Raw genomic sequence first — 24,065 nt, 5'->3', positions numbered from 1 at the left:
ATGGTCTCCAGGGATGGGAGGCACACTGACTTTATTCATCAGTGTTGACCCGCCGAAGCAGGGCACCAGTGAGGTGGACAGGACAGCTCCTGACAAAACAGACCATCTAATTTACGTTGGCAAGAGACACTGCCTGCATCAGACCATCTGCTTTCTGGGAGAAACAAAGAAAATTCCAGAGTGCAACAGTAATACTGCCTTCCCTTGCAGTGAGGAGGGATGCCTGTCATTGGATTCCCTCTTCTGCCAAGACCTCTTCCCTCTTTCTACCAAGCAAACGAAAACGACGGTGACTTTTGATAAATAGGGTAAAAGCTTTTTTCTTTTTCTGAGCTGGCTTGACCATCTCATTGGCAAGATGGAGAAGCCTTCCTTAAAACTTTCTGCAGTAGCATTCTTCGTCACCCCCTACTGCTTGCTGCCTCTCTACTTCGAGAAAATGAGAACGCGCGTCCTTTTGTAAACACTGTACTTTCTCCAGAGACTCAAAGACATAACAGCTCAGAGTTCTTCAGTACGACGGAGCAAACATTGAGCTGTTGCAATGCTCACTGGGCCTTAGAGTTAAAAAGAGTTAACGGGCACCCGGGTGGCTCAGTCGGTTAAGCGTCCGATTTCCGCTCAGGTCATGATCTCAGTTTGTGGGTTCGAGTCCCACGTCGGGCTCTGTGCCGACGGCTCAGAGCCTGGAGCCTGCTTCGGATTCTGTGTCTCCCTCTCTCTCTGTTTCTCCTTTGCTTGCGCTCTCTCTCTCTCTCTCTCTCAAAAATGAATAAACATAAATAAATAAATAGAGATGACATTTGGGCGGTCTCCCTTCAAAGATTCCACGGTGTATTAAAGAAGACAAACACCTGCTATAAACAAATAAGTGAAATAACAGGTACTGTGAGACACAAGCAAGAGAATGGGAAATGGTTATTTTTGCTAATGAATTTTGGACCTGGAAAGGCTTTTCCAGGACCCAGGGTGAGGCATATTCTCTGCATCACCTCCTGATCCCTCCCTAACAAGGAAAACTATGTTTACGTGGCTAAATGAGTTACTATAAACCATTAAGTCGTAAGAGACGGCCTTAAAGGTAGAAAAGGGGTTTTAATTTTTTTTTTTCAACGTTTTTTATTTATTTTTGGGACAGAGAGAGACAGAGCATGAATGGGGGAGGGGCAGAGAGAGAGGGAGACACAGAATCGGAAACAGGCTCCAGGCTCCGAGCCATCAGCCCAGAGCCCGACGCGGGGGTCGAACTCACGGACCGCGAGATCGTGACCTGGCTGAAGTCGGACGCTTAACCGACTGCGCCACCCAGGCGCCCCGAAAAGGGGTTTTAAAAAAAGGATAAGGAGTATTTTCAGGGTGCATCAGGGGGCATGGGGCTCACACTCCTTTGCCTTGGGCATGAAAGAAGAAAGGAGATTTCGGGCATTTGCTTTCGGAGTGCATATTGAACCAGGCTGGTGCCTGCCCACTCTTCCCCAGTTCATCTTTTAGCTGGTGCAGTATAGCTGGGAAGCAGCTGGCACGAGCTGGGGCCAGTACAGATGGCTCTGTGGAAGCTACTCCACAACGTAGCATGTTGTGTCCCTCCACACGACACTTAAAGCCTCTAAAGAACGCCACAATTACAAAATGCTTCCCTTTCCTCTCTCTGGTTTTATCTCCATTACTTTCTAAAGCAAGCATTATTACTTCAGCTGCAAAAAGCACAAAAGAGGGTGAGTCAGTCGGCTGAGCGTCCAACTTCGGCTCAGGTCATGATCTCACGGTTCGTGGTTCGAGCCCCGCGACGGGCTCTGGGCGGACAGCTCAGAGCCTGGAGCCTGCTTCGGATTCTGTGTCTCCCTCTCTCTCTCTGCTCCTCCCCCACTCATGCTCTGTCTCTCTCTCTCTCTCCTTCAAAAGTTTAAAAAAAAAAATTAAAGAAAAAGCATAAATGAAGCGTCAGAAAGGTGAAATTCGTACCCCCAAATGACTCCAATAGTAATGTTAAAAACATGTGGATGGACCCAGAAGCCCTGATACCCCAAATAACAAACTGGTGAGTCACAGCCATTTATAAAATAAAAGTTGGATATATCATATGAAACTACAAATTTCTAGAACCCTTGAAAAATTGAAATCTGGAAACTAAAACAGTTCTGGGCTAATTCCATGTGCTAGTAACAGGGTAGGAGGCAGAGCATTTGAGCACCAATGAATTCTCTACCATCTAAACCGGCCCATTCCAGATGATCTACGCATTCACCTGACCTGTTGGCATCTGAGGGCACCTGCTAAACCATATGGCAAGTGGCAGGGGACATCTCATCCAAAACGCTCAGAATACTCTTCTCCTTTAGGTCATCTCCAGCGTGATTCCATTCACACAAATTTCGTCCAAATGTCGTCTGCTCAACCACGTCACATAATGTACCTAAACAGTGATGGAAAATACATCCTCTGGAAACGTCTGTCTATACCCCGATCGAATCATTTTACTGTTATAAACGATCTACATATTTGTGGAGAATAAAGGCCACTGGATTCCAATTGCTGTCTCTAGCCCTATTTCCACCTCCCCATGTTAAAGCAGACACTTTAATCTCCTGGCGTCCTACGCCTGTTCATTTGCCAATGACTATGGAATAGGTCAAGGTTTAGAGGTCTTGGAAGGTTCCCAAAGTCACTTCTATTGTCACTAGTATAATTCTAAAGAATGAACACCCAAACTAGGGCATTCTCAGTTTCTACTCTTCTAGTTAAAAGACATTATTTGGAGGGACGCCTGGGTGGTTCAGTCAGTTAAGCGCCCAACTTTAGCTCAGGTCATAATCTCACGGTTCGTGAGTTCGAGCCCCCCGTCTGACTCTGTGCCGACAGCTCCGAGTCTGTGTCTCCCTTTCTCTCTCTGTGTCTCCCTTGCTCTCTCTGCCCCTCTCCCTCTCGCTCTCTGTCTCTCAAAAATGAATAGATGCTAAAAAAATTTTTTTAAAGACATTATTTTGGGGAAAAAAGGCACCATTGATTTAAATGGCAGTCAAACTGTTGGTTAGGTTTTATGACTCCAGTTCCATTTTGGGATTTGAATTCGCCTGTGGAAAACAGATGTTTAGCTGCTAAAACAATAACATTTTAAAGTTTCATTTCACAAAAATTAAAGCACAGCTATAACCCAGAAGCTCAAAAGGAACCAGCCCACACAGTTATAGTCAGATGAGGGGCAAACAGTCTCCCAAGTCTCTGCTGAGGGGTGCACAGAGCTGCAGAAAACACACACCCTCCAACCTGACACTGGAAGGTAGTTTTCTGAAAGCCAGCAAGTGCACGGGGCCAGCCTGGAGTGAGAAGTGGACAGCCCGTGGCCTTGAGCAGGGCTGGTCAGCCACAGATGCTGGCCACGTCCTTTTCTCTTGGATCTGCACACTCCGAATTGAGCAGAATAGCACAATTCTAATGACAAGACAGAGGCAGTGTTCAGGAAAGGGAACGGGGCTCTCAGTATAGACTGTCTAGATCCCCAAGTCACAGTCACTGAAGTTCATCTGCAAAGCAGACTCGCATTTTCTAATTAATTCAATTCAACTAATATAGTTTTGCTGGGAAGGAAAGTAAACTTTGGGGACTTTTTTCTCCTACAGACGAGGAGATATTTTTAGACTTATTTCATTTATATTTGAGCAAACCACCCAATTTTTCCTGGCCTCTGTTGGCTGGTACATAAGGTGGAAGGATTTACTTCGGTACCCACTAACTTTCTTTCCAATCCAGTTCTATGCTTGTATGGATTTCTACTAAGTTCATACGCTTCAGCAATACAAAACAAGCAAGCAAACAAACAAACAAACACAGGCGTTCTTTTTTTCTTCCAAATTACAGAGCGGAACATTAAATTTCAAAGTGTTTAATATTCTACCTCATAGTTCATAAGCAAAAAGAACCCTTTTTTCTCTATGAATAAAATGCATGAACTAAAGAGAGATCTCAGAGTATGGCAGTCATCAATTATCCACAAGAAAAAAAAGTCCCCTAATTTCGAGACAGGCAAGGATGAAAAGGCGGAGCACAGGAGATGTTTAGGGAAGTGAAATTACTCTGTATGGCACCACAAATGTGGATACCTGTCATTCTGTATTTGTCCGAACTCACTGGATGTCCAGCACCTATGCGGCTCCTAATGTAAGCGATGGCCTCTGGGTGAGAACGATGTGTCAGTGCAGGTTCATCAATTACAATCAATGTCCCACTCTGGTGGCCATGTTGATGGGGCAGCCTGTGCATATGTGGGTCAGGTGATATTTGGAAAATCTCTGTACCTTTCGCTCTATTTTCTGTGAACCTGAAATTGCTCTAAAACATAAAGTCTTTATTTAAAAAAAGAGAGAGAGAGAGAGAAGAAAGAAACCAGGTTTAAAAAAAAAAAAGCCTGAAAAGTAATGTTCAGGATCTGCTGGCGTGATTAAAATGAAGAGTGCTGATGCCTCTGGGGTGCCTGGGTGGCTCAGTTGGTTAAGCGTCCAGCTTTGGCTCAGGTCAGTCTTACAGTTGGTGAGTTCAAGCCCCTCTCTGCTGTCAGCATGGAACCCGCTGAAGGTTTCTACTTTTCTACTTAAAAGATATTATTTGGAGGGACGCCTGGGTGGTTCACTTAGTTAAGTGTCCAACTTTAGCTCAGGTCATAATCTCGCGGTTAGTGAGTTCGAGCCCCCTTTGGAGCCCACTTTGGACTCTCCGTCCCCCTCTTTTTCTGCCTCTCCCCTGCCAAAATAAATTTAAAAAATGTTAAAAAAAAAATAGAGAGAGAAAGAGAGCACGCTGACGCCCTCACAGCTCTACAGGTTCAAAACCGTCGTGGGTGCGGCAGTACGGTATGAAGCGGATAAATACACATCATTTGGATCAAAATGACTGTTCTCTCAGCAGCCCCACTGGAAGGAGCCTGTCTGCCTTAATGCCTACCTGGGGAGAAAAAAATGGTTCTGCAACCAACCTTCTCTGACAACCTTTCTACACGTATAAATACAACATGTATCTCAAAAGTCATTTACACGTTTCCGGGAGAAAGGTTAAGTCACTACAGGTAGGTCACGAAAGGCAGGACATACAACGTTGGACAGTGCATGTCACAACACCGGTGCCAAGGAACCTATCCTATTTGATTCTCTTCCAGAGACTGCAGAAAAAGTAGTCCTCTGCTTTTTCAAATGCTTGAAATATCTATTCCTTTGCGATAAAACGGGTTTCTCAAAAACTTGCTTCTTGTACAAAATGTAACATTAGTGGGGGTGGAACTAGCATCTTGGTCCCAAAATTCACGTTCCCGTTTACAAAGCCAAGGTCCTTCCTCTCCCCGAGTGTTTGCTCTGAGTCACGTCCCTTATAGCCACACCTCGCTCAGTGCAGCTCAGTGTGTTGAGTTCACCACATTGAATTAAATGGTTTACAGACATCCTTGGGGAAAATTACTCAACTATTGTTTGGTATTCCTAAGCTGGCTTGCCTAAATAAAACAAAAGAAGCCAATGCCCCTTTGCCAACTGCACTTATAATTGAAATGTTACTTGTTCCTTTTTACTATTTATGCTCAAGTTTTTTTAAAAAAAAAAAAAAAAAAAAAAAAAACATACCAGAGCACAGGTTCTTGGAAACCTGCTCAATGTAAGTCTCAAACCCATCCAACTCTGTTTCGATACAATAGTAAACTTGGACCCCACACTCGCACTACAACATAAAAACATCTACATCCTGAAGCATTTTACATCATCTTCAATCTATTTTCAATACAAGAAACAGAAGAGATGTGAATTTTCCAGGACAGACTGCTGTAAACGTCTCATTCTCCTGTCTTCCATGTTTTTCTTCTTCCTATCCTTTAAAAACAACATCTTTTTTGGCATGCGTACTGCTTAATTTTACGTGTCAGTCTGACTGAATCCCAGGGTGCCCAGATACTTGGTCAAACATTATTCTGGATGTGAGAGTGAGCGTGTTTTGGGTGAGATTACCATCTGAACTGGTAGACTAAATAAAGCAGATACCCTCTCTAAGGCGGGTGGGCCTCATCCAATCAGTTGAAGGCCAGAATAGAACAAAAAGGCTAGCAAGTAAGAGAGAAAACTCCACCTGCCTGACTCCTTGGGCTGGGATTCCATTCTTGGTTGACTCTGGACTTGAACTGAAACACTGGCTCTTACATAGTCTTGAGGCTGCCAGTATTCACTGGAACCCCACCACTGCCCTCCTCCAGCTTCCCAACTACAGATCTTGGGACTCGCCAGCCTCCATAATTGTAGAAGCCAATATCTATATATACACACAGCTATATACAATACACACATATACACACCCTACTGGTTCTGTTTCTCTTGAGAAACGCTGACTAATACAATATGGCATACAGACACATGACCATGTCTCGGCCATTTCTCCTTTTACAGTGTTATAACCAAACCATAAGCTAGTTTCCCTGAATGAAGATGAAGGTTTTCTTCCATTTGAATATTACCTTTACCCAGCTTCACATTTTTACAGTAAAAACGTGGTGTCATGTTAGAAACAGTCTAGGCTTCAATAAACATTTCCGTCATGGAAACTTGACAAACTTTTCTTAAGCACAAGCTAATCATATTTTTATGGCACGGAAAAATCATATCAGAAAGACAGGAAAATGCAGCCAACTGCCATTCACTTTAATGGAAAAGATCATAGGCCTTTTTTTTCTCCCTAAAATAGGAAAACCTACTATTTTTATTACGTGATTTTAATAGCAGCATATTGGAAACATCTATAAATGCTTGGTTTCATTTGCTTTTCCAAAGTTGTATCTTTATTTCAAAAAGAAGCCACACACACATACATCATAGCATTTTTCTTATGTTTTGAAAGACTTAAAATGTTTTCTTTTTTTATGAAGGCCACATAAGCGTTACCAGGCTTTTTAATATCAGTGCTGTGCATCATCACTACGGGAGCCAGAAGAACAAACCTTGCGACATCTGAATGTATTTCAGGCATATTGCGCACCGAGTTGCATTTTATCCATAACACTCTCACTAAGCGGATTTCTGTGGGTTTAGTGTCAGAACCTTTCTGAAAGCCATTTGGAATCCTGGATCTTGGACCCCATTCAAAGTAGGAGGAGAGAAAGGGTGCCCGCCAGGCTCCACTGGTAGAGTATGCAAATCTTGATCTCCGGGTTGTAAGTGCAAGCCGGGCATACAGATCACTTAAAAGGAAAACAAAATAACAAAATAAACTAAGAGGAGAGAGGAAGAAAGTGACATGGTGGTTCACCAGTCAACTGAAATGGCAAACAAGATATGTTTTCCTTTACTAAACTGTACTTCAGGTATTCTTCTCATTCATTTTGCATTTCTGGTTCTGATGTTGAGAGTAGACATCTATTTATTATTTATGCATTTAATAAATCTTATGAACACTGCCATTCACTTTTAGAATTTTCTTTGAGATAATCTAGTGAGGTGCACTAAATATACCGTGTGTCTGCACACACACACACACACACACACACACACACACACAGATATTATTGACCTCATAACTGTCTAGTCTACTAGATTGAGGCTGAAAATTATTCTTATTTTTTTCTCCTTTTTTTAATTTAAATTCAAGTTAGTTAACATACAGTGTAGTCCTGGCTGCAGGAGTAGAACCCAGTGATTTATCTTTTACATATGACACCCAGTGCTTATCCCAAAAAGTTCCCTCCTTAATGCCTGTCACCCATTTAGCCCATCCCCCCACTCGCCCCTCCAGCAACCCTCAGTTTGTTTTCTGTATTTAAGTATTTAAGAGTCTCTTATGCTTTGCCTCCCTCACCAGAGTCAGAATTTAAGAATGGCCATTTATAGGGGTGCCTGAGTGGCTTAGTTGGTTAAGCGTCTGACTGTTGATTTCAGCTCAGGTCATGATCTCACAGTTTGTGAGTTCGAGCACTGCATCAGACTCTGAGCTGACAGTGTGGAGTCGGCTTGGGATTCTCTCTCTCTCTCTCTCCCCCTGTCTCTCAGCCCTTCCCCTGCACCCTCTCTAAATAAATAAATAACCCTTTAAAAAAAATTAAAAAAAGAATGGCCATTTATACTGAAATAGCAAAAAAAACACAAAAAACAAAAAAAAACAAAAAACAAAACCCAACAACAACAACACAATCCACAACTGTTCCCTTGTTTTACATTAATATAACAAAAATGCACATTATTGTCTTTCTTATAATTCTTATTTATACCAAGAACCATTTATTAGGAAGAATAGTATATCCCAACTTTTAATAAAGAAAAGTTGGTTAGTAACTAAATGGTTCAATATACACTGGAAAGAATGAGGACAGAAAAAAAAAAATAAATAAAACACTCACAATTCATCTGTTAAATGTGCTAACCGGGATGAACAGTTGCCAATGACTGCACTAAAAGAGACTTTATAAGAAATGAATTTATTTATTTTAAATGCTGAGACTGGACATTTCAAACATGATGAAACAATCAGACACAGAGTGACTGGATGTAACCACCCATTTTTATATCAAATATTTAGAAAGCAAAGGCACGACTCTGGGGCTTGACATATTCCAAGAGGACTTCGGCCCAGAACTTCCTTTTATGAGGCATCAAGCCTTCCCAAGCCCAAATAATTCCCCAAGTACCTTAGATTCATTTTCCACAAGCAAGGAAGGATCAATTTTAAAGTGTAATGTTCTGCCTGCCAAACATCAGCCGGACAGGAATGTTTAAAGGTGCAAGGTCAAGTAGAGACTCCTGATTCCATACAGGAGCTGGAGAACACGCTCTTGAGGCAAGCTTCAGAAGCCAGGAGCACAGAGGAAAGGGGGGATGACGTCCTATAAAGAGAACTTGGCTTCTTCAAGGGTTGTTTCAAACAGGAGAGTGACAAATACTAGCAATAAACAGCTAGAAGCGACTTACAGTGCTCGTTACTGCTAAAGAGGCTTTAGCAACCGTGCCGAACTCACCAAATGTCCAAAGCCATTCTCTGAAGAATAGTTGAGCACAGAAAACAAATGGAAGGCTGCTTTCTGCTTTCCATGCAAGGTCTGATGCATAAATAGCAGAGCACAATTTATAGGACGAAGCAGGTTTCAAGGATCAGTCCCTATTGTTCTGGTTTCTACAATGAAGTTCTATTTGGTCAAGCAAATGTTAGCCTACCTCTGTGTCACACACCATGCTGGGCTCTGAAGATGAGAAGATGAGTAAATCATTATCAATGAAAAACTCTTTGACATTTTTTTTTTTTTTTTTTACAAACTCCAGCAGTCCCACCCCTAGGAATACATACCTCGGAAATACCTCTGTACCTCGGTGCCCAAAGACATAAAGCACTGTTCACAATGGCCTCAAAACAATCAGAATAGGTGAATAATTTGTGCTATATTCTCTAATTATCCTTTTTAATGTTGAAAATCATCCCTGCATAGCCGGGTCCCCAGCCTCTCTCATGCCTTACTTTTATGCACAATAATTATTAACATCTAATCTGTGAACATTAAGACAATTTGTGTTGTTTAGCATCTGTGTTTCTACCTGAAACTTAAGTTCCATGAGGGCAGGCATTTTTTTTTTTTTTTTGATGGCAAGGATTTTGATCTTGCTTTATTTACCACTACTTCTGTCCGCACAGCCTAGAATGGCATCTGGCACGTGAAAGGAATTTGGTAATATATGTGGAAAGGAGAGGGGAAGGGATACAGACAGGGAGAGAGAAGCAAAAGAAAGAACAGAGGTAGAGAAGAATGGAGGGAGGAAGACAGGCAAGAAATTGCTAGAAACAGTGAAAATCAAAGAACTAAAGACAACCACCAGCTTAACAGGAGCAATTCTCATGACTATAATGCTGACTGGGGGAAAAAAACAAAACAAAACAAAAAAACCGAGATGGAAAAGAATACATACAGACTGATTCCATTTACTTTCGATTCCAAATAGGCAAAACTAATGTTACGATCCGTACGTAACTAGAAGAGCTGTAAAGAGAACAGCAAAGGTGTGGTACACACAAAATCTGATGCAGATACCTTGAGAGGGTGACGGAATTGCAGAGGACGCAGGGAGGACTTGAAGCGTGTTGGAACACCGCATTCCTTAAGCTGGACTGTGAGTTTACACTTTATTATGAGTCCCCATACCTCATACATGTAGTGAACATGCTTATGAATTTCATAATGCATACAAAACAGCAAGTCACTTGGGCCTACTCTCTGGTGAGAAAGACCCGACGAGAGAAGAATCCAGAATCCAGCGGGACAGAGGCACAAGCATGGGCTGTGGAGCACCCAGGTGGCTGGTCCACCCAGAACCCCATGTGGTTCTAAATGCTTCCTTTCATAGTGGTAAAGGGATTGGTCTCCAATGGTCACGTGATTTATATATTTTTAAACCTGTAGTTCATTGAAGAGAAGCCTCTTAAATGTTAGTAGTATTTTAAAGAAATTCCACCCAGCTTCAACAGAATTTGGGAGGTAGAGGAAACAGAAAAAATACTTCACTGGGTATTATTAAGGTCATTTGGGTGGGTGCTATTAAGAATCAATTGCTAGGGCACCTGGGGGGCTCAGTCGGGTAAGCCTCCGACTTCAGCTCGGGTCATGATCTCATGGTTCGTGGGTTTGAGCCCCGCATCGGGCTCTGTGCTGACAGCACAGAGCCTGGAACCTGCTTGGGATTCTGTGTCTTACTCTCTGCCCCCTGTGTTCGCTTGCTGTCTCTTTCTCTCTCAAAAATCAATAAACATTAAAAACAAATTTTAATAAATAAATAAGAATCAACTGCCTATAATTGCATGAACTAATTTGTTCTGCTATATGTTCACTGAGTATTTATTCAGAAACTAATACTGAGGGGCGCCTGGATGGTTTAGTCCGTTAGACTCTTGACTTTGGCTCAGGTCACGATCTCCCAGTTCATGAGTTCGAGGCCCTGCTTGGGATTCTGTCTCTCCCTCTCTCCGCCCCTCCCCTGCTTGCTCTCTATTTCTCTCTCAAAACCAAACAAAAATAAACTTAAAAAAATAAACTATTACGGAGTAGCAGTAATGTGCAAGGTATTGGCTAAGTACATGGGAAGGTACAAACGTGGAAAACGTCATCAGCGAGCTCATATGCCAGTGTTAAGACATGTATTTAATGATCATAGCATATGTGTAGGTGTCCGGGATGCCCCAAAAAACAGAAAGGACTGTGCCTGTCGGGTTTTGCATGAAGTCACAAAAGAAAGTGAGCAGTTCATTCTTAGGGCAAGAAAAGAAACAATGTGCGTTGCTGAATGTTGCCTTGCCTTTCATTATTCACTGTAGGTTCTACTCCTTATCCTCAACTTAATCATTCATGCCTCCAGGTCTTTTACTGCGAAAGCAGTATCAGCTATGTTGCAAATCTTGCAAATCTTTGCTCTAACTCCACTAATCTCTCTCTCTTTTTTCTTTTTGATTGACGTTTTGCTTCATCAAATTCTAGCTGCATTTTGAACAATTAGGAACTCGGCAAAAAATAACTTTTTTGTCCTCTGCTCAAGGGATGTGTGTAAAACTATCCCACAGAACAATGAAAGGGGTCTTCTATAAAAGATTTCTGGACCACTTTCAGTGACTATTACTTAGGGCAAGTCACTTAAGTTCCCCGATGCCACTGTCTCAGTTACAAATTAAGGAAGTTAAGACTACGCGTCCAGGGACACTTATGAAACACAAATGCACGCACACACACCCATATATGATACACATACAGATGTAATTTCTATCACAGTGATATTTTGCATTGTCAACACCATGACTCTTCAGTCTTCCAATGGTCACGTGAATATAGGACCTCAGCCCTTTCACAATCTCGCATTAGATTAAGTTGAACAGCACCCGGTTGAAGGGTTTCCAGTTACTTTGGACATATGCCTTCTCTCAGCACTTCATGTCTTCTGGATGTGTCTTTAACTTGAATCTTTTATCTTCCTATACATTCTCCTTCCCCAAACACAACTTCATATATGTTGCTTCATATACAGTGTCGGAACAAGCAAACACACAACTACTAGACCACCGCTACGACCGCTACTCACAATGACTCATGCGGAGGGAGCATTTATTAAGTGCCAGGCACTGTCCTCAATGTTTTACCTCTATTAGCTCATTTAATTCCCAGAACAACCCACGGGGCATTAAGTACCTTGTGGAGATGGCATGGCCTGCGTGGAGGAATGTGAATCTAGATGGTCTAGCTCTAGGGTATATGTCCTAACCCAAGCCACTGTTATAAATGCCAGAACTGTAGATGCTTTCCTACGCACACACACATACATTTGATTTGTGTCTGATACGGTAAAGGATACAAAAGCAGCCTCAGAAGAGAGAAGAAAATAATTCTCTCTGAAATAAACCTGACTTGGACACCATTCAACGTGGGTTTAAATCCAAATACCCAAAGGGTCGCATATGTGTGCCCTCACCTACAAGGAGGTGCTATTGCTTGGGTCCAATTTAAAGTCTCCAGTTTATTTTTGGAATCCAGATTCTGGGAACAAGCTATTTCCATATTCAATCCCCTGGGCATAGCAAGCTGGGTACTTAGAAACCACATATGCCATTTAGAGACAAACCCAGCCTGGCACCTATGTGGTGCCCTTGGCCAGCTCCCCTTGGCCTGGCAGCAATAAAAAACAAGGCATGAGCCAGAATCCGTGCTCTGTGTTCTAAAGGGAAGTGAAGATTTATCCTCTTGGAAAGAGAAGGAAAAACCAACCCGGCCTCTTCTGGCTCCTGAAGGTTGCAGCTGAGGCTGGTGCTGTTAATAAGATGTTCACTCTGCAAAACATCCCACTGGGAGGTTTTCTCCCTTTCTTTTCTTTTTTCACTTTTAGCAAATCTTGGCAAAAACACTTGCCATTTTAACCACTTTTAAGTGCCCAGTCTAGTGGCATTAATTATGTTCACAATGTTGTGCCACTATTTCCTGTATTTGTGGTCACCCCAAACAGAAGCTCTGTGCCCACAAACTCCCCATCTCTCCCTTCACCCCTCCCCGGACACCCCTAACCTACTTTCTGTCTCTCCGAAGTTACCTGTTCCAGCAACTTCATGAGAGTGGAATTATACAACATTTGTCCTTTGTGTCACAGGACGGTAAGGTTTTATGTTACTCTCTTCCTGGCACAATTTAACCACAAGCATTACCCACCGGGTTACCCACTGGCAAGAGCACAGGGAGAGCTGGGGTCCTGCCCAGAGCCACCCGGCTACCTGTCTCTAAGCGGTCACCTTGTGCCGTGCCCGCCCCCAGTTCCCTGCATTTCCAGCGACCCAACAGGAATAGCAAACACAAATGGCTACTCCACCAAGCTGAAAGCCTCTCACGCGTTTCTCCATCAATTATCTCTCCAGTCTGTGGGCCACACCACTCTGGACAGAGCATGCCCAACCCTTCTGTCCTTGGCACCAACAGAGCAGCTTAACAGAAGACCATGGGGGAGGGGAAGGGGGGGGAAGTTAGAGAGGGAAGGAGGCAAACCATAAGAGACTCTTAAAAACTGAGAATAAACTGAGGGTTGATGGGGGGTGGGGAGGGAGGGGAAGTGCGTGATGGGCACGGAGGAGGGCACCTGCTGGGATGAGCCCTGGGTGTTGTATGGCAACCAATGTGACAATAAATTTCATATTAAAAAAATAATAATAAAAAAATTAAGGAAGATGAAGTTCTTTTTTATGAAATGGTACAATCAGGGTCATTCTAAGTAAGACGTTCATATGCCTTACTTGTCTTACTTTCACAAGTGTTAAACCTCCAGTACATCAATTTAAGATAACCTACGGCTCACTTTAAATATAATTAGGCGGATGGGGCGCCCAGGTGGCTCGGTCGGTTGAGCATCCGACTTCAGCTCAGGTCATGATCTCGCGGTCCGTGAGTTCGAGCCCCACGTCGGGCTCTGTGCTGACAGCTCAGAGCCTGGAGCCTGCTTTGGATTCTGTGTCTCCCTCTCTCTCTGCCCCTCTCCCACTTCTCTCTCTCTCTCTCTCTGTCAAAAATAAATAAACATTTAAAAAACTAAATGTAATTGGCAGAATTCTGAGTCGAATTGCATTAGAAGTTGCTATGGTACATCTCAAAGACAATTAAACCTTTACTAATTATAATGTTATCGTCTCATTTCCGCTTTTAACAAGTTTGTAGGGCTGAGGAACTAGGCCAATAAAACCTAATAAATAAAAAGTCCCTGCGCATGAATGACAAAATGCCGCATTTTAGGCAGAGTTAAGGATCTGGCCTCTTTAGAAACTTCTCATTTTGATTATTGGTTCTGGCTTTAAAACATCGCTTCGAAGGTGAAAAGCGTCGAGTCTCACGCGGCTCCAGCTCCAAACAGAAGGGATGCTGGCTCTTCCTTGATATCACGGAGGCTGGAAAAATTCCAAAACGTGGTTCACACCTACGTCTCACTTCCTTTCTGACTTGCCACAATAAAAGAGATACCGGGATGCTTCGCTCCTAACTTCTCAGGGATTTTTCGCAAACCAGGCAGTCATGAGAGCAGAAAGTGAACAGGAGTCTAAAAATCTGACTGGATGAAATGTAAAATCATTTTAGTCCAAGTATGCTGATACATGGATGCCGTAGCAAAAAAAATAAATGTAAGATTTATCATTTTTCCTATTCTACTATCCTTGCTTCATCCCAATCCTGGCGTGAGGGTTAATTTTACGTGTCGACCTGACTTGCCACAGGATGTTCAGATACCTGGTTAAATGGTATTTCTGGGTGTGTCTGTGGGACCATTTCCAGCAGATATCGGCAAGTGGAATGCCAGGCTGAGCACAGAAGGTGGCCCTCCCCAGTGGGGGTGCTCATCCTGCAACTATTTGAGGGCCGGCATAGAACCAAAGGGTAAAGCTGGGACATCAGTCTTCTGCCCTCCGAAAGGCACTTTTACTCCTGGCTCTCCTGGTTCCCAGACTGAATTACACCGACATCTTTTCGTTCTCCAGTTTGCTGACTTCACGTCTTGGAACTTCTCAGCCTCTATATTGTGTGAGCCAATTCTTCATCAGAAATTTCATTATACTCCATAGCCTATTATAAAAATAAGGCATAATCTCCAGGTGCACTAGGGTTTTCCAGAGACACAGAAACAACAGGATACACACACACACACACACACACACACACACACACATATATATACTTAAAATTTGGGTAAAATATATTAACAAAATTTTCCATATATTGTGTGCACATATATATAAGCTTATTGGCTCTGCTTCTCTGGAGAACCCTAATACCCCTGGAGATTATAACTTATTTTCATCTCTAGCAAAAAAGGCATCTCTCTTTCTGTGGGAAGGGCCGTGTGTCCATCCATCTGTCCTTCTCTGCTAACCCATCTCCAATTTGATTCAAGTATCCGATAGAGAGCCTTTATCCCAGGGCTGTGACCGGCTCTGACCAATGAACCGTAAAGCAGGGAGGGGCCCGATTCTGGGAACAAGATTTTCTCCCTGATCCAAAAAGAGCACCAGAAGAAATTTCCTTTCCTGGCTCTGCCTCCTGAACACAACATTGTGTGACAACAACTGTCTACGGGGAAGAACACAGAAGATCACAAAGAGGCCTATACCCTCAACCAGGCCGTCGCTGGGGTGCTAAACCAAGTTCAGCTACTGCCCAACTGGGGATGCTGGGAAGCTCCCCCAAATCAGTGCCCATGGGATAAAGACGCCGCGAGTTAGACTGTCACTTGAGGCTGGAGATATCTTTAAAAAAAAAAAAAAGGAACACTTATTTATTTTTGAGACACAGAGCGTGAGCGGGGGAGAGGCAGAGAGAGAGGAAGACACAGAATCCGAAGCAGGCTCCAGGCTCAGAGCTGTCCGCACAGAGCCCAATGGGGGGCCCAAATCCATGAACCATGAGATCGTGACCTGACCTGAAGTCGGATGCTTAACCAACCGAGCCACCCCCAGTACCTCTAGGTTGAAGACATCTTAACCGCGATACAGCTGCCAGCTTTGACTTCTGCTTCCCACGTGGTCCGCGCCATTCGAGATCTGTCCTTGGGCTGTATCGCCAGGCCTACAACATAAGCCTCTGATTTCTGAGCAACACAGGAGCCCTCTGTATCAAAAGTGACGACTTGGCTTTTCTGCCCTCGCCGGATGTTTTGTGGTGTATGCACGTGTGTGTATGTGCATATGTGTGTTAACTTCAACAAGAACCGGTTAAAAAGTCTGTTGATTACAAGGTAAATTTGAACGAATGGGAAAAAAAACGAGGAATGGCACCCTTACGAGCCAGACTATGAGGAAACTATATTTTGGAAATGCCTTCATCGCCCACTCACTTTGAGGCATATCTATCCTAGCGGAAACAAGCCAACAACACTTGTTTTCACTGAGGATTACTTATTTCACAGTGTGAGTCCGGTTTTTTTTTTTTTTTTTTTTTTTTTTTTGGTTTTCTGGTCTTGTTTTGGTTTTTTGTTTTTGTTTCTGTTTTTGCCAAAAGTACTTAATTGATTGAACTCACCCTTCAAGAACACCCACCAGGCAGCAGATACTTTCATGTGTATTTGTTCATGGACCTACCCTGTAGAAATGTCACTGTTCTACAGATGGGCAAAGCGGGAAATATGTGACGTCGACCACCTTCCATGGCGGAAGTCTTACTCAGAGCAAAATGAAAATCAGGTCGCAGGAATTTTAAACCGGTGCCCTTCCACCTGAATATGCCACAGATCAGCTGGGCAGCTGGGCACGTGCCAATTGGATCCTCTCCTTCTGGGATGGGGCCTGAGCGTCCACATTTCTATCAAAGCTCTGGGTGAGGGTGACGCTGCTGGCCCGCCAAGCACATCTCAAGTATACATACTCTCCAAGGGCAGTGCACATAAGATTCCATTTGCAAGCTCAAGATTTTGAGTGCCATGGCTCATATCCAATTACCTAACCTGTCTTATGACCCATCTTCTCGCCCAAAGGGTTATACGAACAGTACCCACCCCCTCTTTGGGCCGTTAGAAGTTGAATGAGAGGAAGTTTTTAAATGCATTGGAGATGCCTGGTAGACACGGAGCACTCACAACCGGTAGACAGGACCACCATATATATCCAAGCGCAAGTGTTACTGAGGACGTAAAAGGTCACAGATGAATCAGACAGAGATCTGCTTACGTTGGAAGAACATGCAGAGTAGCACAATCCCAAGGCTGTAGAGCCCGCATTTCAACTCTGCCACCGTGGGGTGGAAGATGCTTTGCAGGGGCGCCCGCACCCACCCATCTCTCTTCCAACCTATGCTCAGGATGGGACCAGGTGGCGCTGGCCCACCCAGAGCACAGAGGGTCTGCGATGGACACCTAACAGGCAGAGATGATTCAGAGGCAAGACCCGACAGTTTGACTTCTTCCCCAGGAGCCTGAGAATGTGACGTCCCCCTGTTTTGCCCTGTGAGTCTGTTGTTCAGTGGCCCCAGACCTTGGATGTGGATGATAATGGGGGCTGAAGAGGGAAGAGGAACAGAGAGGAGCAAGGATGAGAATCCCATGTGCTAAGGGAAAGACAGAGCCTGATAAGTCTCTCTTCTCGGCTCAAGCCCTGCACTTATATTCTGCATAATTACCTTGTATCTTTTTGCCCCCTTTGCTTTGCCTAATTTGTGGGGAACTCTGGTATTTATAACTCAACAATGCATACCTAAGACACTTGAGTAAGTTCTCAATTAACCTCTACAACCCTCAGTTTCCTCACCTGTAAACTGGAAATGTATTCATTTGTCCTATATTTATCAAGAGTCTATTGTTTGCCAAGCACTAGCTAGGTAGTGGAGAAACCAATGGTTAGGAATTCCAGAAACCATCCTACCTTTGTGGAGTTTACAGTAGAGTAGAAGACATAAGCTTTAATGGATAAATCGATCAGAAGAACAAACATAAAATTCCAAGGGGGGTAAGCGTTCCAAGAGAGGAAGGACATCATACAATGAAAACATATGCGAGGGAGGCTGGCTTAAGAGGAAGCCAGAGAGAATCTAAGAGAGTAACAAGGCAAGGAGTGAAGAGAGAAGGACTCCAGGCAAAGAGCTTAGACTCTGGGGAGAGCAGGAGCATGCAAATGTGGCCGAAAACAGCCAAGTGGGGGCAGCAGGGGGCGCTGTAGGGAGAAGGGAAACTGAAACCAGATAAAGCTGGAAAAGGGGCTGGGATCCAAACGCCAGGGGCTGGGGGCACCACGGTGAGTATTTTGATGATTATTCTAAGATACTTATTCCAAGATGGATGGTTGGTCTTCAGCAGAGAGATGTTAGGTCACATCGGCCTTTGAAAATAACACGCTGGCCACAGAGTGGAGGACGTACTGGCGGAGGCAGGGGTGGTGTGGGTGCAGCAGGTAGGAGACTGCTTCAGCGGTCCGGGCCAGAGGACCAGAGACAGAGGCAAAAATCCTGAGCGTGACTTAGGGTGTTCTGCAGTGAGGTGTCTTTGAAACAGCCAAGATGAGACTGACATTTCATCTCGGCAGTCCACTGAGTCCAGGAGTGTGGCAACTGGTGGGAAGGTCTGGACCAGAGAGACAAATGTGCAAGTCAATGAAACTAACCCGTGGTTCTTAATGGAAGACGTGAGTCTGCCCAGGGAGAGATGATGGCATGGGGAAAGGAGAGGGCCCGGAGGCGGACTGGGGGTAGTGACCGTCACAGAGGGGGATGGGCCACAGGGGAGACAGGGGCAAGACCAGGAGACTGCTGTGTCGTGAGCCGAGGAGGAAAGTCTTTCTACCAGGACAGGAGGAAGCGGCCAAGAAGGTCCATCAAATGACATGACGACTGATGGAATTAAACTGGATAAATAAATGAAACCTACAGGATGACACAGGTCCCGGGGCACTGTGCACCCCCCCCCCCCCACAAAAAGGTAATTACCCTTATGAGCAGCTCGTGTATTTTTGTGAGCATGGAACCTGACAATCCATACATTGTAGTAATTGACAAGTGGAAGGCTTCCAACAGATGGAAGCAACGAGCCCTTCTCCCCTTTTGTTATTTTACGTCTATAAATTCCTTCAAAACGAAGGGATACCTTGAAATAGGTAAGACGATAGGGGGATGAAATGAATACTAAAGAAACAGGAAGAGACAAGCGTCTTTGGAGCAAAAGACACACGGACATCCGCTGGAGAGAGAAGCCTGGGGTGAAACCAATTTCCATGCTTCTTCCAGCACCAGCCTGTGGCCGCAGCAGACGTCAAAAGTACCGCATTCAGGGGTGCCTGGGTGGCTCAGTCGGTTAAGCGTCCGACTTCGGCTCTGGTCATCAGCTCACAGTTTGTGAGTTCAAGCCCCACACCGGGCTCTCCGCTGTCCACGTAGAGCACGCTTTGGATCTTCTGTCTCTGTCCCTTCCTTCCTCTCTCTCTCTCTCTCTCTCTCTCTCTCTCAAAACTAAATAAACACTAAAAATATTCTAAGTGCTGCATTCGCACACACAGACATACACATACACACATAAAAATACAACCCCACCTCCCAATCCAGAAAAGTAACAAATAGGCACAAAACGAATTTCTTTAGAGACATCCTTGATACCTGTTTTAATTGCCAAAGGTTTATCCCATATCCAAAAACAAAAAACAAAAAGAAAAAAAGGTAAAATTGTTTTAGTCACTGGAGAACGATCAAGAGAAAGCCCAGCCGGAGCATCAGTCTCCGCTCTTGTCACTACGGCACAGCATGATACTGAGCCATCGGTTAACCGTTCGGGGCAACGGTTAACTACTCTCGCGCTTGCTAAAACCCCTTCCAAGTTCAAGAGAGTAAAATTCTTGTTCTTGATAATATCCCATATAAAGCATACAGGACAGACCCCTAGTGTTACTACCAGTTGTATAATTATGCAGAAACAATGCTCTGTTCCCCTGCTTTGTCGAGAGAGGCTTGCAGGGCACGGGGGGCTTTCTGCCTTGCAAGGGAAGCTATTCAAACGTCGGTGCCTAACAGCTAAAGAAAAGGGTTCCATGGAAACACAGATGCTCCCGGGTCAAGCACACGTTCCGAGAAAGCAAGGGACATGCAAATGAACACAAACTAATGGGCCAAAGCCTATGCCAGCAGTGTTTTCTCTAATCAAGCCTTTGTCCTGCTGAAACGTGACAATTCTGTGGCAGTGCTGACTACCACACAAACATGGGGAGATGAAAGGCCAGGGCTTCCTAGGAAGAGGTTTTCTGCCTCACTCTCCCAATCCAAAAAAGTGGATGTTCATTTTACTCAAAATTGGCAGAAAATAATAACTCCCACCCTGTTTTGTATGGCCAAAAGCCCAGATTTCAATTTTAACATTTGCTCGTATGCTACTGTTTAAGTCTTGAACTGATTCAGCTGCTCGGGGGGGGGCCAGAAATGGTGGGTGGGCGCCCCTCGAGTCAGGATCCAGGCGAGGCGGAAGGTGACAGGTGACGGGGGTCTCATGACCTGGGGGCAGTCCCTGGGACGGAGGGCGGGCATTCTCCAAGAAGAGTTGAGGAGGATCCGGGTCTCCACAAAGGGATCCGAACCTGCTTTATGTGCTCAGAAGTTTCAAAAACAAAAAGGTTTCAAGAGGCCTGACGGCAAAGTCAACAAAGAACTTTGCAGGAAGCCCCGGGCCCTCGTCTGGGCCACTCACCAGCTTGGGCAAGAGGTTATTCAAGGTCTGTGGTCACATCTTGCTTCTGTGCAACGAGGCTGACGTAGCCTCCACACCTCCTGGCAGGCCTCGACAGCACACTCTAGGGTTCCATCTCTTTGGTCTGTTTTTATTTAGCAAAATCCAGATCGCCACAGGCTCCGTGCCACCTCCAGCACCAGGTCAACTACCAGAGCCCATTAAATGCGTCCCAGAAGCCATTTGGGACAGGGTTTTATCCCAGGCTATCTCCCGACGGCTTAGCGATGTAAATGAGTTTTCCAAGCCTCCTTCAAGGGAAAATAAAAATACTTCAAGTTGCTTTTGAAAAGTCTTGCCAAGCTTCTAGGCTTACATCTTTTGAGGACATTTTTTATTTAGAGCACCCCTGAGAGGTGGAAAGAAAAGTGTAATCTGGGAGAATGTTTCTATTTCGACAAATTTCGCCAATGTTCCTTCCCTAAGACAAGCGATCTTCAGAAACACTCCCTCCTCGGCCTTTACCCAAAAACTCCTATGGGGCACAGGGTCCTGCCCAAATCTCTGTGGGCACCTTACATGCAGCGGCCCCGTGACTGTTCACAGCCTGCTTCTGGAAGTCTCCTCCTTCACCCTCCTACGCCACCCAGCTTCTGTCCCCTGCACCCTATTTGTGATGACCAGTTCTCCAGTTTTCGGAACTTTCTCGCACAGACCACCCCAGCGGCTAACAGAGACGGAAACAGACACAAACCCTTTCTGGAAAGGGCCAGAAGGGAGTCTTTACAATGCATTTGCAGGTCGGGTGTCAAAATTAAGGTTTTTTATGTAGATACTCAGAAAAGCAAGAGAGAAAATACATTTCTGCGTCTTCTATATGTGAAATCCAAAATACGATAAGAACTGAATGCTATCATCTATGGAATGCAAGTCTGCTAATGAGAATTTGGAAATATTTGGGGGAGGGTGGGCATAATTTGGTTTGAGTTCAAATTTTCTATCTTTCACTCAACAGAATCCATCCGATAAAAACCATCGTTAGCCCCAGGGCCTTGCAAAGGCAGGCAGCAGTCAGGATTTGGCCCCCATGTTGTTTTCTGATTCAGGTGGTTTTGCACAAGCTTGAGATTTGGGCTAAGCTTGGGCTACATACTGGTTATATGACTTACCTGCCACCTCCCGACTTCACTTGTCCAACACGTAATTTTCTCCTCTTTAGAAGAGGCCCAGAAGAAAACTCTAAGCATTCCACAAACTAATGACTTATACTTGTCAAACTCCTCCTATGTCCTTGAAATTACTCTATGTGCTATGTGTTTCCTATGTATTTCCTGTGTATTCCTATGTAAAATTTGTTTAGTGACCAAAACAAAATCGTACAAGGTAGGAACAGTTCTTATACCCATTTTATAGGTGAGGAGATTGAGGAACAGAGAAGGTAAGCAAAATGCCCACCTACGTGCCAACACAGGCAGTCAGAGGGCACTCTTCCCCACTAGCACCTATAAGCCCAGTTTGATGAATGTTGGCTATTATCACTTTTAATCTTGTTAGCGAGGTAAGTCAATGAAGTAATTAGGATTCATTTTTAATGTATATTCCTGAACACAAACATCAAAATGAGTTTTGCCTTTCAAAGGTGTTCACCTTTGGAGACTTTCTGCTTTCTAATAAAGCATCATTGTGCAAAATGTTCCTGGTTTTACCCTTCAAACAAGTTCATTAACTCCAGGGGGCGTTCAGTCTCATTACGCTGTTACTCCTCCTAATCTCCCTTTCTAAATTATAAGCTAATATATCAATGAATGAAATAGTAGGCTGCCTCATAAGACAGACTATGAGTGAATTAGCACAAAGAAGCCCTACCACCCTTGCATGGGTAAACAGGAAACTAAAATGCCAGGCTAGGATCTTTCCCAATTTGTCAGTGTCCGTCACTCTGATTTCCTTGCCGGGGGCACCCCACATCCATCCTCCTGTAGCTCTAGGCAGCCCAGCACAGAGAACCCCCTCACATGACCTGATTTCATACCTCTGCTGGGGAAGGTGGTCATCGAAAAGACATGACCGTCGACAGATCTGTGAGCTGGACCCAGGCACTCAGCGGCTCTTCGTCTCCTCCGCTGACCTTGGAATGTGTGTGGGTTCCACTTGCCTGTTTCACTCCCAGAAGCTGCTCCAAGGACACAGCCTTGAGATGGTGTGTGGGACTGAAAACACCTGCTCGGTACACATGACTGAGCCCAGTTAGGGCCTCTTTATAAACTTGTAAGATTTGGGGGATGAGTGTGGAGATTGATTCTCCTTGCTGCCACCCAAGACGAGCCTCATACACAAGTTGCTTTTGGTGATTAAAACTGCCACTTACCAACCTGGAGCGGCTGCCTCTTTCTTGGGTCTCCCCCTGCCCTCTGAGAACAGGAGCTGCTTTCAGATCTCACCTGGGAAGCGCCTGAGACACCTGTAAATGGACACTCCCCACGTTGCTGCAGCCTGCCAGTCCTTCAGTCATTTCTCACGGATTTCCGCCCTTCACACCCTCTGCGCGAAGCTGTCAGCTTCCTCCCCAAACATCAGCTTAGTCCCAGCCAATCTTTAGGGGCTAACATGAAGGGGGAATGTTTCCCAAGGGGTATTCTGTTTTCTTCGTTTTCTTTACACATGCATCTCCCGGGCGCAAACATCACAAGTTCAACAGGAGTCACAGGATAGCAGAGGCAAGGTGTCTGGGAAGGAGCTCATAAACCAAGCCCTCGGGGTTCACATCAAGGTACCTCCGCTATCTGACAACCCCGGGTACCTTCTGGAATTTTAAGTGCAAAATGACATCTCTCAAATCCAGATCTCTGATCCAAACCTCTCCTCCAAGTCAAAGGCACACCCATTCTGCTAGAGCATGCCCCCGGGGAATGTCCACCTGGATTTCCCACTCTCCCAACAAGCTTGGGGTGCCAACTACAATGTGTTCAAAAAGCTTCTTTCCTCTGGCTTTCAACTTGATTCACGGCCACATCACGCCACAAGACCCTGTCCACTGCCTCCTCCTTCCCTGCCCCTCCACCCCACCCAATTTGCAATGAGTCCTACTATCTAATGTACGCGTGGCTCCAAGAGAAAGACAATGCAGGCCAAACCTGTGAGCCTTATATGTAATTCCAAATGTTCTAGGGGTGCCTGGGTGGCTCAGTCGATTAAATGCCTTACTCTTGATCTTGGCTCAGGTCATGATCCCATGGTTGGTGAGATCGAGCCCCTCGACGAGCCTCTAGACAACAGGCTCTGTGCTGACAGCTTGGAGCCTGCTCAGGATTCTCTCTCTCCCTCTCCCTCTGCCCCTCCCCTTCTCATGCACACACCGTCTCAAAGTAAATCAACAAATAAACAGACAAACAAACATTCTGGAAGCCATATTTTAAAAGTCAAAAAAGGTAAAAG

At 44.7% G+C, this 24,065-nt stretch overlaps 1 protein-coding gene across 2 annotated transcripts in view; it reads right to left on the bottom strand.

The window, feature by feature from the left end:
• The window catches only part of FBXL7 (F-box and leucine rich repeat protein 7), a 395,240-nt gene that overhangs the window by 334,323 nt on the left and 36,852 nt on the right, over positions 1-24,065 (bottom strand). Inside the window, exon 1 of one of the 2 annotated variants that reach the window (XM_025924703.2) lies at positions 2,251-2,860. The exons of the other annotated variant lie outside the window; for it this stretch is intronic. Coding sequence (XP_025780488.1) covers positions 2,251-2,308 — 58 coding nt within the window. The 5' untranslated portion in view covers positions 2,309-2,860. Of the gene's footprint in view, positions 1-2,250; positions 2,861-24,065 lie in introns of those variants that run through there. 2 annotated transcript variants of the gene reach the window in all.

This window comes from Puma concolor, chromosome A1, assembly GCF_028749965.1.
Source record: "Puma concolor isolate L17-30 chromosome A1, mPumCon1.1.hap2, whole genome shotgun sequence".
Lineage (NCBI taxonomy): Eukaryota > Metazoa > Chordata > Mammalia > Carnivora > Felidae > Puma > Puma concolor.
This window is presented reverse-complemented; position numbering and strand designations above follow the sequence as displayed.